The 16,237-nt window shown below is 49.9% G+C and overlaps 1 protein-coding gene across 1 annotated transcript in view; it reads right to left on the bottom strand.

Annotated features, from left to right (window-relative positions):
- LOC149365692 (putative maltase-glucoamylase 2) overlaps positions 1-16,237 on the bottom strand; it is a 54,330-nt gene that overhangs the window by 33,167 nt on the left and 4,926 nt on the right. Inside the window, exons 3-11 of the mRNA XM_089541929.1 lie at positions 10,837-11,087; positions 9,855-10,021; positions 9,296-9,464; positions 7,384-7,480; positions 5,022-5,134; positions 4,008-4,133; positions 3,407-3,541; positions 2,125-2,277; positions 714-830 (exon numbers count right to left, since the gene is read on the bottom strand). Coding sequence (XP_089398055.1) covers positions 714-830; positions 2,125-2,277; positions 3,407-3,541; positions 4,008-4,133; positions 5,022-5,134; positions 7,384-7,480; positions 9,296-9,464; positions 9,855-10,021; positions 10,837-11,087 — 1,328 coding nt within the window. The remainder of the gene's footprint in view (positions 1-713; positions 831-2,124; positions 2,278-3,406; positions 3,542-4,007; positions 4,134-5,021; positions 5,135-7,383; positions 7,481-9,295; positions 9,465-9,854; positions 10,022-10,836; positions 11,088-16,237) is intronic.

Here is a 16,237-nt window from a genome sequence, read left to right as displayed (position 1 = left end):
CAGTGTATTAAATCGTCTAAGTGAACAGTTTATTTATCCCTGGAAGCGTCTAGATGGCGGCATCATTCACTCGATTTAGTGGGGTTATTTAATGTACCAAAGCGACTCAGGCTATGAGGGACGCCGTAGTGAAGGGCTCCGGGAATTTCAATCACATGGGGTTTTTTACCGTGCACTGACATCGCACAGTACACAGGCGTCTAGCCGGGATCGAACCCATGCCTTTTGGGTCAGCAGCCGAGCGCTATAACCTCTGAGACACCACGACAGGCGCATCATTCAATCATTGCCTACCATACTTTTTACTGCACTGCCTAACATATTTTCACGACTAGATCGACCTTTAAAAGTGAGACGCCTCACATGGCACACATAGATTCTTGCATAGCTGCAGTGTCCATGCAATTAGTTATGGTCTTGAGGAAAAAAAAAGTATGGTTTTGGTTTACTGGGGTTTAACGTGCCAAAGCGACTCAGGCCATGGGGGACGCCGTAGTGAAGGGCTCCGGAAATTTCGCCCACCTACGGTACATTAACGTGCATTGACATCGTACAGTCTCCGGGCCTCTGGAATTTCGCCTCTATCGAAATTCGACCACCGAGGCCGGGATACATCCTGTACTACGTCCTGCTTACCCAAGTAAATTTAGCATGCATGGTCTTAGGTTGCGAAGGAGAGAGAAAAAGGGTGAAAGGTAGGAGAGGTCACTCACCAGCCATATTCCGTCGAAGGGCAGCTTCTTCCTCAGTTCCGCCAGCTCCTCCCTCCACCAGAGGGCGGTAGATTTCTTGAAAAAGTCCACGAACGCCACCGGGCTGCAGGGCCATAGCTGAGGGACAGAAAAGAATGCCGTAGAGATTTCACTTCAAGTACAACAAACCATTCCTTTTGTTTCCATTCTGCAGAATGATAGAATGCCCGTGGACTCCAAAAGAACACTTACTGGTGGCGACAGTAGTGACCGGAGTATTAGAGCGAGCAGAGTACAAAAGAAGACGACAGGTATGACGCAGTGGCGTGACTGGCGAAAAAAAGTTATTGCCTGCATGCTAGAGGCCGCGGGTGCAAACCCGAGCGAGCGATGCATCAGAAAGCCAGACGACATATATTGTAGTTTCCGGTATACAGTCTGCACCTGTTATATAGTTCGCAGGGGCTACGATGTACAAGCAGAAATACCAATCAGTTCCAACGTCACAAGAACAATCGTCATTGCCTTCGGTAACTTTGTTGTCACTCTCTTGATCAAGCACAGACGTCCGCAAGCCGGATTTAGCGAAGCATGCATGGACAGTAATTGGATGCAAATGAGCAATCGCTCCCTTGTTAGAAATCTACTCCACCTTGGGGGATTCCCCTAGACCATTGGACAAACACTGTTTCTGTTAGAAGTCATTGATCAATACGCTCTCGCCCTACCATTTCCTAGCTGCCCTGGTTAGCAGAGTTGGTAGAGTGCCCCTGGCAGGTGACGATCCCGGGTTTGAAACCCAGAAAAGGACGAATTTGTTTTTACCTACGAAGTTTATGAGACAGCTGCACTGTACAGCTTTCCTTTGTAGCCGTATAGCTGCGCTTGGTAGATATTAATAGGTAAATACTCCCAAACAAAAAATTCGCGGTGGCTTAGCTTGGTTAAGCCCGGTAATTGCGAAAGCAATATCCGTACTTACGCCATGGTACAGCTGGTAGTGTAGCTGGTGGTGGTGCTTGTGGTTAGACTTGTTTTTGATGCATCGGTTATATAATCCAATCCAAACCAATCCAATCCAATCTCATGCAATCTAATCCATTCCAATTCACTCCACCCCAATCCAATCCACTCCGCTCTAATCTAATCTAATATAATACAATATAATACACTCCAATCCAATCAACTCCAATCCAATCTAATATAATCTAATCCAATCCAGTCCAATCCAGTCTAATCTAATTCAATCTAATGCAATCAAGGTCAAATGAAGGTCAATGGTGGTCACCGCCGCGGCACGGCAAAGGCGTGAAAGTGCAAGTAGTATTGCTTTCGCAATAAAATCCACTGCACTGACTTCGCGACCGATTTCCCGGAACCGGCGTCGGGGAGTCAAGGGTGACCCCATGGCAAGCAGAGGCGATGCACTCACTATTCCGAACATAATGTTGCGCGTCTTGAACGGGACGGGCGGCACACTCTGCGCCTCGAGCGGCGTCCGGGTCGGGTACGAGACGAACACCTTCCGTTGGCGGCCCCGCGCGAACGGTGTGTAGTTGGCGACCGTGCTTGGGAGCGCCGGCGACTGCGTTCCAGTCAGACAAACCACATGAGACGACATTTCGTACTGTTAGTATGTGCTCGCAGTTACGAGCGAACTATTCTCCTTAGTTAAAACAAGGCGAAACAAGGACAACATAGAGTAGCAGACGACGAACACTAACGCTTGTGTTCGTCGTCTGCTACTCTACTACGTTGTCGTCGCTGTGCCTCGTTCAGATTAACGCTTCTTTGGCCCGAGTATCGCGTATGGCACGAGGATTGAAAATGTGAATAAGTAACGTGATGCAAAGGCGCCTGTGTGCTGTGCGATGTCAGGGCGCGTTAAAGAACTCCAGGTGGTCGAAATTTCCGGAGCCGTCCACTACGGCGTCCCTCATAGCCTCATTCGCTATGGGACGTTAAACCCCATAAACCAAACCTATTAACGTGACGCAAAGGCGCCCGTTTGCGCCACGTTAATAATGCACATTTTTAATCCCATTGTCATGTGCGATACTCCTGCCATAGAAGCGTTAATCTGTGAATTATTAGCGTGATGCAAAGTAGCCCGTGTAGCCGCCGCGGTGGCTCAGTGTTTATGGCGCTCGGCTGCAGACCCGAAAGACGCGGGTTCGATCCCGGCCGCGGCGATCGAATTTCGATGGAGGTGAAATTCTAGAGGCCCGTGTACTGTGCGATGTGAGAGCACGTTAAAGAACCCCAGGTGGTCGAAATTTCCGGAACCCTTCACTACGGCGTCCCTCATAGTCTTAGTTGCTTTGGGACGTTAAACCTCCACAAACCATCAAAGGCGCCCGTGTGCTGCGCGATGTCAGTGCGCGTTAAAGATTCTCAGGTGGTCGAAATTATTCCGTATCCCTCCACTACGGCACCTCTTTCTCTCTCTCTTCTTTCACTCTCACCTGCCTCTCTACCCTTACGGCGCGGTCCAAGTGTCCACCGAGAACTGAGACAGTTACTGCGCCATTTCTTTTCCTCAAAAAACACTAATTTAAACAACAAAGATTTTGCATTTCAACTCTGAAGCCCGTTGATTGCCGTCTTCGCCTCCATCTTTCTTTCTTTATCCTTAATTATAATCGCAATATGAAATTCTCCAAAATTTCTCCTCTCGCGAACTTTTTCTTTTTTTTTCCCGCGCGCATATATACCAGGTTGGCGACGAATCGCAGGCCGTTCTTCTCCCGCTGCTCGTGGATGAAGTCGGCCAGGCCGGCGTAGCGAACCGGGTCAACGGTGAGCGTCGTCCCGTTCACCATGTAGTCGATGTCCAGGTGCTGCACATCCTGCGCCAATCAGCACGTGACACGTAATGTTTGGTACTTACCAAGAGTGCTGTTACTCACATCTGCTCGTTGTTGAAGGACTCAACTAGTCATGCAAAGAGCGTCACCTCATGATAAAAAGCTCTTGTATAGTTTTGCTGTAAGTTTCTAAGAGCGAGACGTTTAAGGCGGTGGAGGATAAAGTCTCAAGAACGGTGATGCCTAAAGAATTCAGGGAAGTCATATGACATCAAAGGAACGTATGAAAACGCTGCTTCTTAGCGTTGTTTGGTGTGTTTTTGTTTTTTTATACCCCGTCATCCGAGTTCACTATGACGTGTCTACTCTCTGTATAACCGCACCCGGTCTTACTTGCGTGCATACCTTGCAGGATACATCACTCAGTGCTTCCCAAAAATCCTGAGAAGCAGATGTGCCTGGGTAAGTGGTAAGGAGTGCGAGTTCCACCTCTCGCTTGTATACTCACCAACGGGAAGCCAGCCTTCTGGTTTCTCTCCAGCACCTTCTTCAGTTTCTCCAGCGACTCGTGGCCGTAGCGAGACAGCTGGAATCCCAGCGCCCAGTACGGAGGCATGAAGGGCTTGCCGATCACCTGCACGCCGCGCGCAAAGAAGTTGTGGTAATGCAGTGCTCCTTCTTCAACGCTCGACCCGAGAGTTTGGCCATGATAAACAGCACTTTGGAAAGAAAAATAAGCTTCGACGGCCCCTCATTCAGCAAGTTGGTCAACCGGCGTCGACATTAGCCTCTAAATATGTTTTTAAAGCTCCGTGTCTTTGCTTTTAAAGTTAGCGGGATCTTAAAAAATCTTCTGACAAGCTGACAAATGCTTTGCAACCATAATGCCGCATGCACGCTTTCTTCGTCAGCGTCGATTGTAGTACTACAAGACCGCTTGGTTCCTTTGCTCTGCGAAGGCAGTGCAGGCATGGTTAATGCTGATCATGGAGGAAGGAAACCTTTTCTTTCTTTCCTCCATGATGCTGATGCACGCAGCTAACGCCATCTGGCGCGCTCCGGGTGACCTGCAATATGCTGCCGCGGATCTCGCTATGCTCTAAAGCTCGCTATGCTAAGCCTCTGGTTTTAGCATAGCGAGGTCCGCGTTCCGCTACCGTGACCTGCTTACACTAGAACTCGGCTGCGCGTACGCAGTGGCAGGTGTGCGCACCTCGAGGCCTTTTGCGCATGCGCAGACAGCTCCCGCAGTAGCGGATCGCGGTAACGGATCCCAGGTTACGCTGTTTCAAAACAACCTAGCATTCCAGGTTTCCTTTCAAGGGTCAAAGAAATAAAAAGAAACGGAGTACCAGAAGCATGAAGTGGTATACAGCCATGCCGTACAACATGCATGAAACATGCAACATCTAACACGGTGGGAACCTCGGACAGAGTGTAGTTGAGTCTAATTGAAGTAGACTCCCCGCACCCCTAATGTATCGTGGGTAAGGGGACCCCGGACAGACCGAGGATCACTTACGCTAGCGTAGAGCTCGATGACCTGCGCGGGATTGTCTCCCACGAAGAGGAAGAAGTCGAGAACGCCGCCGATGGCGGCCAGACGCAGGGCCGGAGCCTTGAGCAGTGTGTACTCTGCGCATGCACAGGAGCAACACCAAGCGTCAGTTCGCCTCTTCACTATTTGATGCAGAGCATGCCGTACCACGAGTCATACTGTGTCCACTGAAGCATCAACGCGCGTCTGATGCGGCCACTTTTCGAAGTTATGTCTGCATATTATATTATATTATATTATATTATATTATATTATATTATATTATATTATATTATATTATATTATATTATATTATATTATATTATATTATATTATATTATATTATATTATATTATATTATATGGGCGCTTGGTGGAACAAGGGCCCCCATTCCACGAGCGCCTGCCACAACACGTGACTGCTGCCCAACTTCTGAAACGCCATGCTTTGCAGGTGACATGTATGGGGAATCGTAGGGCAGTCAAGGCTGTAGCTTTAGAATTGTAGAACTCATTTTTTCCCGAACAATGCAGATGCTTTAATCAGCAAGAGTAACTGGTTCCCAGACGCTTACGTCTCACGGCTAGACAGCTGTGCCTTGAATAGCTTTAAGTCTTCAAACACTTGGTAACGTTCGCTTCCAAAATTATCCAGCCGGTGTTCTGAGTAATAAAATTTTTTAATGAAATCAAGCAAATCCAAGGCGACTGTAATAAACCAAGTGGTCGTTTTCTTCCGGTTATACTCAGTTCTTAGGGCGTCTTCGACTGGCTTCTTCCCAGCGCTGAAGAGTGCACTGAAAAAAAGACCTCGAACTCGGCTGATCAATACCTAGCGCTCTGTATACATTGAGCTGCTTCTTTTGGAGCGCGGGCCTCCTGTTACTTTAGATCCCAAGCGTGGACCGCTGTCACACCCTCTAGAAAAAAGAGTCAGCATGACCTGGCTCGGTTGCCTGTGGCAAAGTGGCGTAGTGGTGGCGTGACAGTGCTTTGATGTTCTTGCGCTCAAGTTCCACATTAGCTAGAGTCTAACGAAATTCATCAATACGTGCTGAATCGCCGAAAACGTCGCTTCGCGGTGCGTGGTAGCGGCGATCAGCGTACTAACGCTGATAACTTTGTTTGCAAGCATGAAAAAGGCTTAGCACGAGATGCCTTATGCAATGCATTTTAACTGGATAGCGTTAAACGCCTCGCTCCTCGCAAAATCCGGTGTCGGCGTTGAGAGCTAAAAAAATTCGCTGTGGCATAGCTTGCTTAAGCCCGGTAATTGCGAAAGCAATATCCGCACCTACGCCATGGTACAGCTGGTAGTGTAGCTGGTGGTGGTGCTCGTGGTTAGACTTGTGGTGATGCATCGGTTATACAATCCAAACCAATCCAATCCAATCTCATCCATCCAATTTAGGTTTGGTTGGTTTGGTTTATGGGGTTTAACGTCCCAAAGCGACTGAGGCTATGAGAGACGCCGTAGTGAAGGGCTCCGGAAATTTCGACCACCTGGGGTTCTTTAACGTGCACTGACATCGCACAGTACACGGGCCTCTAGAATTTCTCCTCCAAAGAAATTCCAGCCGCCGCGGCCGGGAACGAACCCGCGTCTTTCGGGTCAGCAGCCGAGCACCATAGCCACTGAGCCACCGCGGCGGCCAATCCAATTTAATCTACTATAATCTAATGTAATCTAATCTAATCCAATCCAATCCAATGTAATCTAATCCAATTTAATGCAATCAAGGTGAAATGAAGGTCAACGGTGGTCACCGCCGCGGCACGGCAAAGGCGTGAATGCGCAAGTAGTATTGCTTTCGCAATAAAAATCACGGGCATGGCTCGGGCACGTGGTCCCTAGAAAGCAGCCTAGGAGGCAGGTGGGCCACTTAGGTCACGTGACCTTGCGGCCTCATCACAACATAGACACCTGATAGTGAGCAAACCACCCACCGTGGCAGGTGGTAGTTAAATTACTGATTGGTCGCTCATAAAAAGCAATCTGGACCGCACAAGGCCCACCGCTGGGAGCACCTGCCATCGCAGGGAAGTGGCGCATCGCTTGACCGCTGCACCACTGCGCCAGGAGGGGTATACGAGGACTCCCGGGGATCAATGAATGTAAAGCATAGAGGAGGCCCTTCTGCATATATGGGAATCAAGGCATTACGCTATGGCGTCGCACCCTTAAGACGAAGCTTGTGTCCCCTTCTAATTTTGTGCCTGTATTTCGGATTAAAGGTATTTAACTGTTCAATTTTTATGCTGTGCGAATGCAGTGCATTTGTTCATTAGTGCACCAGTGGAAAAAAAAAGTGCTTTCGGGGACATCATCGCGAACAGAGTAAACTCACCGATGGCGTTGCTGTTGAGGAGGAGAACACCATGGGCTTTGCCATCTTCTTCGACGCACAGGTAGAAAGGGTGGACACCGTACAGGTTGTTTTTGTCCTTTTCAAAAAAGCAACAAAGAAGGAAGAAGGAACATACAAACAACCCAAATAGTTACCCTGCTTTTCAAAAGATCACACAGAAAATCTCAAAACGCTCAAATTACTGTATTTTCTGGTGCACCATTCGTGGCTTCGTTTATCACAAAGTTTTGTTTGTGCAACGCATATACAACGCTGTTACTAACCATTTTTAATCAGCGTAATCTGCGCTAGATGATTGGGCAATTTTCACTTCGGCAAGTTCCATTTTCCACAGTCTCATCACATCTGACTGCACAGAAGAAATCACAGCTGCTAATTTTCGGGGATTAAAGAGGATTTGGAAATGAGTTTCGCCAGCGCTATTTTGTCCTTAACGCGTCACAGATTTATCAACGCTCTGTCCGTATAGCAACAAGCGACTTGCACGGAAGTGCAGATTACCTGTAAAATTTTTCCGAAAAACAAAAACTTTTTATTTCTCGGACATGGCAGGGGAGGGGGAGGAGGGGTGGGGCTCTTGTTTTTAATGCAGCGGTGCGAATCATAGCAAAACGAAACCGAAATTGACACCCGATTACGATAGACGGTAAGGCGAAATTAGAGCGCAGCTCTTCAGACACCACCTACCACTGCTGACAGATGGCGTTTCACTTTGCTAGTACCTGGTACGGTTGTCAGGTGGCGCTCTTCGCCGACAACGCCTAGAGTTCCTGTATTTGGTAGCATATACAGTAACTCTAACAACGCCTAGAGTTCCTGTATATGCTCCCGCAGGGGTACCTTTGGTAGCATATACAGTAACTCTAACAACGCCGACGACTACGACGTGGAATTCCTGAACGGGCGCCTAAGAGTTGCGCTCTAAACTGCGGCGAAAGCATGTAGGACGTACAGGCAAGCAGAAACTATAGAAAGCGCAGTGAAAATTCTATCGCGTCTAATGTTCGGGTCGTGAGGGGTTCGCGTTTATTTTTGACATATCTGTACAACCTTCGAAGTGGCAATGAAAAAAGAAGTGGTCGTATCCGTCTTAGTCCTATACGCTCCAAGAGTTAAGCATAATCAAAGTCAGGCACAGGCACTAAGTATTCATGATACACAAGTGCGATGCCTATAGCACTGTATCGAGGCATTCGTTTTATGAAAAAAGGCGATGGGAGTATAATTGATACATGGGGCTTTGTTAACGATACTGAATGCTGCGACAAGCTCTCGTTAGCTCAGTGACTCCCCTCCTCAGCGGCACTAGCAGTGCGTACTGCCATTCCAGAAGAGAACTTGTTACGGATCTATTATGCAAAGCGAGCGCCTGACTAAGTTAACTTGATGAAATACAAGAAGTTACTGAAGCACCTGTGCTGGCTGGTTAGTAATCAGATCTAAAGCAGCCAGTCAATAGTAATTTTTGCTACGCAAAACGAAGGCAGCCAGTTCTCTTAGGGGATACTCTGGGGTTGAGGAAGGTAGAGTACTTCTTAGCGAAGTACTGTGCCCCTAGAAGTCTTGCGGGTTTGGATGTTATTGACTGCATATATTCTTCATGCATTCGAAGTGCCGTGTACAGCAACAGGAAAATGACAGCGTTGGGACTCCCTGGATGTCCAATGAACCACCCATTCTATGGCTACTCGAAGACACAGTCCGCTTGCCTGACTCCAGACAAGGGCCTTAATGCCAACAATGTAACTAGTATGAAACTTTGGAGCTTTAGGCCAAGTCAAGCGCTTGTGTCTGTCTGCTTCTGTCTTGTCGCGCACTGTAGTCCCCCCCTCCAAGAATGCCAAGCCAACTGACCCGCACTGCTGCTTTACTGAACTGGATGCAGGCGCACCTTTGGCATCTGGTCCCTGGCGAACATGGCGTGCGTGGAGAAGTCGAACTCATGCCTCAGTCTCCGGTGCATGAGTTCGCCGAAGCCGTACACGTTCGTCGAAGGCAGGTACGTGACGAACTGCAGGAACTGGTTCGTCATCACCAGGCCGCCGATGCTGGTATCGATGCTGCAGCCACCACATGGGTTGCAGGGTCAAACCTGATATCTTTAAGCCTGCGAGTCGCGAAGCTCGTAATCGAAATCTCGAGTACTACTTGCAGTCAGTTCTGGGAGGATTTGCAGATGGAGCCGCCGCCTATCGACTGTTGGTAGCCGCCTGCAACGCTTCTCTCTCCGGCATAACCGTGCTTTGAGTAGCGTTAGACAGTTCGTATAAAATGTGGCAGTTGGCGCGACAGTCTGATAATCTCCCGACTTATGAACGAATTTATGTGCAGGATTTTGAGCACACATTACCAATGAGAAGCTCCACGATTGGTACAGTCAAAGACTTCGGGGTTAAATCAGAGGGAATGACTGTCATTTAGCACTCAGCGCGCTATCCAAAACTACTCACAGCTTGACGTCGGTGTGGCGCCGTAGGAGGCTGAAGTAGAAGAATCCTCGCTTGGTGGTGCCCATCTTGAAGGAGTAGCGCGGGTTGTACGACTGCTGGGGCTTGCGCAGAAACTCGAACGTGTCCTGCACCGGCACCTCGTAGCGGCGCTCGGCCGCATTGCTGAACTGCGACGACGCCGCAGGGTCAGCGCTTCGGTACTAAACTTTTAAGAGCATTAGCTCTTACTCATCACGTTATGAGATTTGGTGGGGTCTGCTACCACCCTGAGACCACAGCGCCATCTGTGGCAGCAACTAGAAAACAGCGCATTGAGACTTGTAGCCCACCTACAACAGCATTGTAGAAACAACCACCTGCCGCGGGCCAATGATGACGACATGGTCCAATATGGTGGATAGAGGTGGAACTATGTGAGTATGACGTCAGGAGACGAAATGGAAAAGCAGCCTAATCACGTGGCAGTACATCACATGGACGATAGATGGCGTTACCGAACAGCTAACGCTCGTTACTTCAACGTCTTCCAGACGATGGCGGCATTTTTTTTGTCACAATAAATTTCAATGGCTGCTCGAGAATTCAGTGGTATTGATCGTACCTACAAACACCGCTTATCCACTCACTCACTCACTCACTCACTCACTCACTCACTCACTCACTCACTCACTCACTCACTCACTCACTCACTCACTCAATCACTCATTCACCCACTCGCTCACTCACTCACTCGATAGTTCAATCAATCAATAAATAAATCAGTCAGGCAGTCATTCAGTCAATCAATCAATAAGCCCATCAACCAATCCATAATTCAGTCAGTCAATTAATCAATCGATCAATCAATCAATCAGTCAGTCAGTCAGTCAGCCTGCCTGTCTCACCTAATAATGCACTACAACATGAATAGCATCCCCAGGAGGTGACATTTAGGTTTCTAGCCCCGCCAGCAGACTGCGGCCCGTCGTACGTCAACGCGTACCTTGAAGCGCACGATGCGGTCGCTGTACTTGCGCAGCTCGAACAGCACGCTCGGTATGAGGCTGTCCGCGTAGGGGCTGTAGGCGCCGCCGGCGTAGCTCAGGTTGAAGGTGACGCGGTCCGAGTCCTGCGCCGAGTAGCCCAGCAGCCGGTAGCCGTAGTAGTGGGCCGGCTGGAAGCAGCGCGGGTACGGGGCCTCGGCCTCCTTCCACAGGCACACGGCCGCCTCGCAGTCCTCGCGCCGCTCCATCACTGCGCTCACGTCAGAGGAATCAGTTGCACGAGCTGACCTTATTCATTCATTCATTCATTCATTCATTCATTCATTCATTCATTCATTCATTCATTCATTCATTCATTCATTCATTCATTCGGTTTGGTTTATGGGGTTTAACGTCCCAAAGCGACTCAGGCTATGAGGTGCGCCGTAGTGGAGGGCTCCGGAAATTTCGACCACCCGGGGTTCTTTAACGTGCACTCACATCGCACAGTACACGGGCCTCTAGAATTTCACCTCCGTCAAAATTCGACCGCCGAGGCAGGGATTGAACCCGCGTCTTTCGGGTCAGCAGCCGAGCGCCATAACCACTGAGCCACCGCGGCGGCCATTCATTCATTCATTCATTCATTCATTCATTCATTCATTCATTCATTCATTCATTCGGTTTGGTTTATGGGGGTTTAACGTCCCAGAGCGACTCAGGTTATGAGGGACGCCGTAGTGGAGGGCTCCGGAAATTTCGACCACCTGGGGTTCTTTAACGTGCACTGACATCGCACTGTACGGGCCTCTAGAATGTCGCCTTCATTGAAATTCGACCGCCGCGGCCGGGATCGAACCCGCGTCTTTCGGGTCAGCAGCCGAGCGCCATAACCACTGAGCCAACGCGGCGGCCATTCATTCATTCATTCATTATAAATTCATAATAACACTAGATGTCATCGTGAACGGGATATTACATGGGGGAGGGGGAACGTATCAAATATACACACATATTATGAAGAAACAGGAATTCGGGGTGGTGGTGGTAAAAAACTTTAATTTACAAAGAGAGTTTGAGGGTCAAGAAACCCTGCTACATGGTCGGTATCCTTAGTCCGGGACACCGCATGACGAGGCCCCGTCTCGCGCCCGCTTTACTAGAGCCCTTTGAGACTCCAGTGTGGAGCAGTTGAGGAGGGCAGTCTCCCATGCCTCTCGGGAGGGGGTGGGGGAAGGGGGAAGGTGAGGATTCCGAGTACATGCCCACACCATGTGAAAGATATCGCAGATCTCTCCACAGTGCGGGCAGCGCCCATCTGTGTTCGGATCGAAGCGTTTTGCTATGGCAGACAGCCCCAGGGTCCCCGCACGACCCCACTTCACTCAAGTGTTTATGTTCCTAAGGCCCATAACACTGCCAGCCCGGCCGGTGGCGATGGTCTGCACGGCCGGGTCCTTCGAGCGCCGCAGGGTCTCCCAGTCCTCCCAGGTCTTGAGGTTCTCGACCACCTAAGGATCTTTAACGTGCACTGACATCGCACAACACATGGGCACCTTTTGCGTTCCGCCTCCATCGAAACGCGGCCGCCGCGGTCGGGTTCGAATCCGGGTACTCCGGCTCGATAGACGAGCGCCTTTACTGAGCCACCGCGGTGGGTTGCTTATGGATTGTCTGGAACGTACTCAACGTTACAGACGCCAAGCCGCGTATAGTTGCCCGATACGCCATAGCTTTCGCTCTCTAACCAGGTTCAGCAGTAGTTAAACCGCGGCTAATTTTTTATTGCGAAAGCAAAACTACGCTGATGAATGGCATTTCGCGTAGCGGCGGCCGGTAGCCACGTTTGACCTTTAGAATGACCTCTGACGTCATACCAGGGTGAGAGATGGGCTACCAAGTCGAGTCGTCGCGCAGCGGCGGCCAGCAGCCACGCGTGACATTTAGAATGACCTCTGACGTCATACCATGCCTAGTGACGTCATAGCATGACGTCATACCAGGGTTAGAGATGGGCAACCAAGTCGAGTCGTCGCGCAGCGGCGGCCGGTAGCCACGCGTGACCTGTAGCAATACCTGGCAATACCTTCTAGAAAGACAGAGCTCTGCGTTCCTTCTTTATACGCGGCGCGCCGCGTTCCTTCCGTTAGAGGCGCTGAGCTCGCTTTCGCAAACTACCAGGCGACTCCTTTGTGGTCGTGGCCGTGAACGACTCGGGTGAAACATTAACGGCCGGTTCGGTCAAAACAAAAAACTCAGGGACAGCGGAGGAGGCGGCTATCGCCATGGCAATGGCCAGCACCAAAGCAGTCACCATAATTAGCGACTCCAAGGTGGCTATCAACAATTTTGCGCGGGGTATGATCTCCCAGGAGGCAGAACGAATATTAAGACATAAAGACTGGGACCAAAGAGAGGTGGAACTAATATGGGTGCCGGCACACTCGGGGAACAGGGGAAACGAGTTGGCTCACAGTATAGCTCGAGGTTATGTCAGCCGAGCAGTGAGCCGGGTCGAGTCCCCAAATTTCACGAGAGATGCATTCATATCATTTCACGAATACACCAATCAGTTTAAACTGGAAAGGAGGATCTATCCGCCACCAGACAAAAAGCTCGACAAAAGCCAGGAGGTAACGTGGCGTCGGCTCCAGACGCGAGCCTTCTTTAGCCCGTCGAGACTAGCACACATGTATCCAACACAATACAACGCTACTTGCAAACAATGCGGCGAGATAGCCGGATATGACCACATTTTATGGAGCTGCAAAAAGGCGCCGCCACCGGCGGACCTACTACCAGTCCCTTCTCTAGAGCGGTGGGAGGCTATACTGGCCAGCTCAGACCCGTTGACGCAAGTCCGGGCCACTGAGTGGGCTCACAAGGTCGCCAAGAGCCATGGGCTCGAAGCCACCTAGTATAATACCCACTAGGGCTCAGTGCTGACAATAAACGTTTTCCAATCCAAAAAACCAAGGCTACGCCCCCGCCAAATTTTTTTGCTTGAACTTTGCTGACAGCAATCTCTCGTGTTTTTATCATTTTCAATTTAAGAGCTCTATACGCTATGACAAAGAAAATGCAATTAGTTGGACATATCTGCTGTCGGAAGTACACAGAGGACCTGCAGGGCATTACGCGACGCTTATAAGCAGTCCATCAACGCGGGCTTTCTGATATGGCATCACGACAGCAGGGGATGACGCAACAGGCTACAATACCGGTTCTCTGTTTCTGAGTTTCTGCTTGTACTTTGGAGACTGTTTTGGACACACGTTGCTTGTGATTGTATGTATGTGTGCGCATCGGGCGACATCTATCGCCGTAATGTGTTTTTATGCGAAGCATATTGCTAGAGCTATACCACTCACGTCGCCGGCGTGGGACCCCTAGACGTCACACCACGTGACACCGTGACGTCACACCACCTGACACCGTGACGTCACACCACCTGACACCGTGACGTCACACAACGTGACACCGTGACGTCACACCGTGACGTCACACCACGTGACATCGGATGACAGAGGCGGCCTCCACCTCGCGTCGTCGCCGTGGTAGTACACTGTAGCCGTGGGACCCCTAGCCGTCACGCCACGTGACACCGTGACGTCGTCGTGACGATGCCATCGCACAGACGCCGGAATGTCCTCGAGCGGCATTCCCGCGCATTTCGAACGCGCGTTCACACTCGGTGTAGGTGAAGCGCTCGCTCCACCGGGCAGGCAGACGCGGCTTCCGTGGCAATCCAGGCGCTCACCCAACGCGCGTCTCGGGGTTAGTCGGCGTTCCGCTGTAGCCATGCCGTTGGCTTCCCCCACGACGAAGGCTTCTAGTGGTTGTATTAAAATGACCAAGTATGCAACCAAGGAAAGCCATGTATTACCAAGCCTAGCCACCAATATGCTTCGCATCTGACTAGGCTTAACGTTAGCTAAGCCTCAGCCATAATTTTTTCTGTTTTGTAGAGGGACGGCTGTCCCTTTTATGCTCCTGGGTTCAAATAAACTCTTAATTGTGAACATTTTTATTGCGAAAGCAAGAGAGAGAGAAAAATCTCTGCCTCTCCCGTAACCGAGAGGAGAGTAAGCATGAAATGTTTACGGGCATAACGCGAAGCGTACGCGGGCACGACGAGACGCAGGCCTGACAAGAATGTATATGCAGTGCGTTCGGAGCTGTCTAAAGTGCGTATAGGCGAAAGCGTTTTCCGCACCACTTTGCCTATGTGACACTTGAGATGTCACCACGAAGTAAGGACAAATTACTGATTAGTGTGTAATGACTGATTAATGACTAAATACTAATAAACTGCTAATTAATGACGCTTAAGCTTCGCCTTTAGGAGTGGAACGCGACAGTGTGTTGTAGCGCTGCCAGGCAGTCCACGGAACGCCACCACCCGCCGTTCGGCGCGATGCCTTGCCCTTTGAACGCGACGCTTTTTGAGGAAAGGAAATTACGCAGGCGCACCTTACAGGAAGGTAGGAACGCCACCAACCGTTCGGCGCGATGCCTTGCCCTTTGAACGTTTTTTGAGGACAGGAAATGGAGCAGTAATTCTCTGTCATCGCGGTGGACACCCGAACCACACCATACAGGAAGGGATGAACGCCACCACCCGTTCGGCGCGAAGCTACCGGCGCTTGTATGCCTGTCCTGTAGGAGGGCTTAGAGAGTCTCGTTAAATCCTGTACGGTGCCCGGATGTTCTCGTTTCAGTGTCCGGATGAGTGGAATTCAGTGCCCGGATGTTGGCTCTCGGTATTGGCGGGACGTCACCACACTGCCGACAACGGGAGCTAAAAGCATTTCATGCTTAAAAGAAAGAAAGCAGGGCAAAAAGAGGCCATCAAGGGATTTAAGTCACAATCGAACGTAATAATCTAACAACAACAAAATATTGCAAGAAAAAAAGAAACAAGCGAGCGACACAGACATAATGAGAACGGCAATTGTAAATGCAGGTTTAATATTCTGGACAAAAGCCTTTGTTTGATAGCTAGAGGGGGTAGTTCTACACCCAAGTTTAGCGAGTACCCTGGCGACACGATTATTTCCAACTTTCTGCTTTCGTCCCAACCTTTTTCTGTTTCAGTGTCACGGCTGTTGCCCTTTCGCTCAGCCCTGTCGAATGGACATGCGATTTGGTTCGATTCGCAGAGCGCGTGAACACGGGGTTTTGAATGTAATTGTATAAATCAAGCCAGACAGCTTGCTGCGCTGTCAGAATGTACTGTACAAGTAGACGCAGGTTCGAAATGCTTTTTCTGGAGTTCCTGCCGTTCATGTTTTATCGTTCTCTTTACTGTTCTTAGGTGGGCGCCTTCAGGGACACCAAAACGCTTGATGATGCACTGTGAACACGAGAACCGGTATATGAGAGTAAAAAGGCAGCAGGCAAGAGGACAGCTTGCTCCCT

This window comes from Amblyomma mixtum, chromosome 1, assembly GCF_055824585.1.
Source record: "Amblyomma mixtum isolate Tamu chromosome 1, ASM5582458v1, whole genome shotgun sequence".
NCBI classification, from domain to species: Eukaryota; Metazoa; Arthropoda; class Arachnida; order Ixodida; family Ixodidae; genus Amblyomma; species Amblyomma mixtum.
Note: the sequence above shows the minus strand (reverse complement) of the source record. Positions and strands in the feature narration are given on the sequence as shown.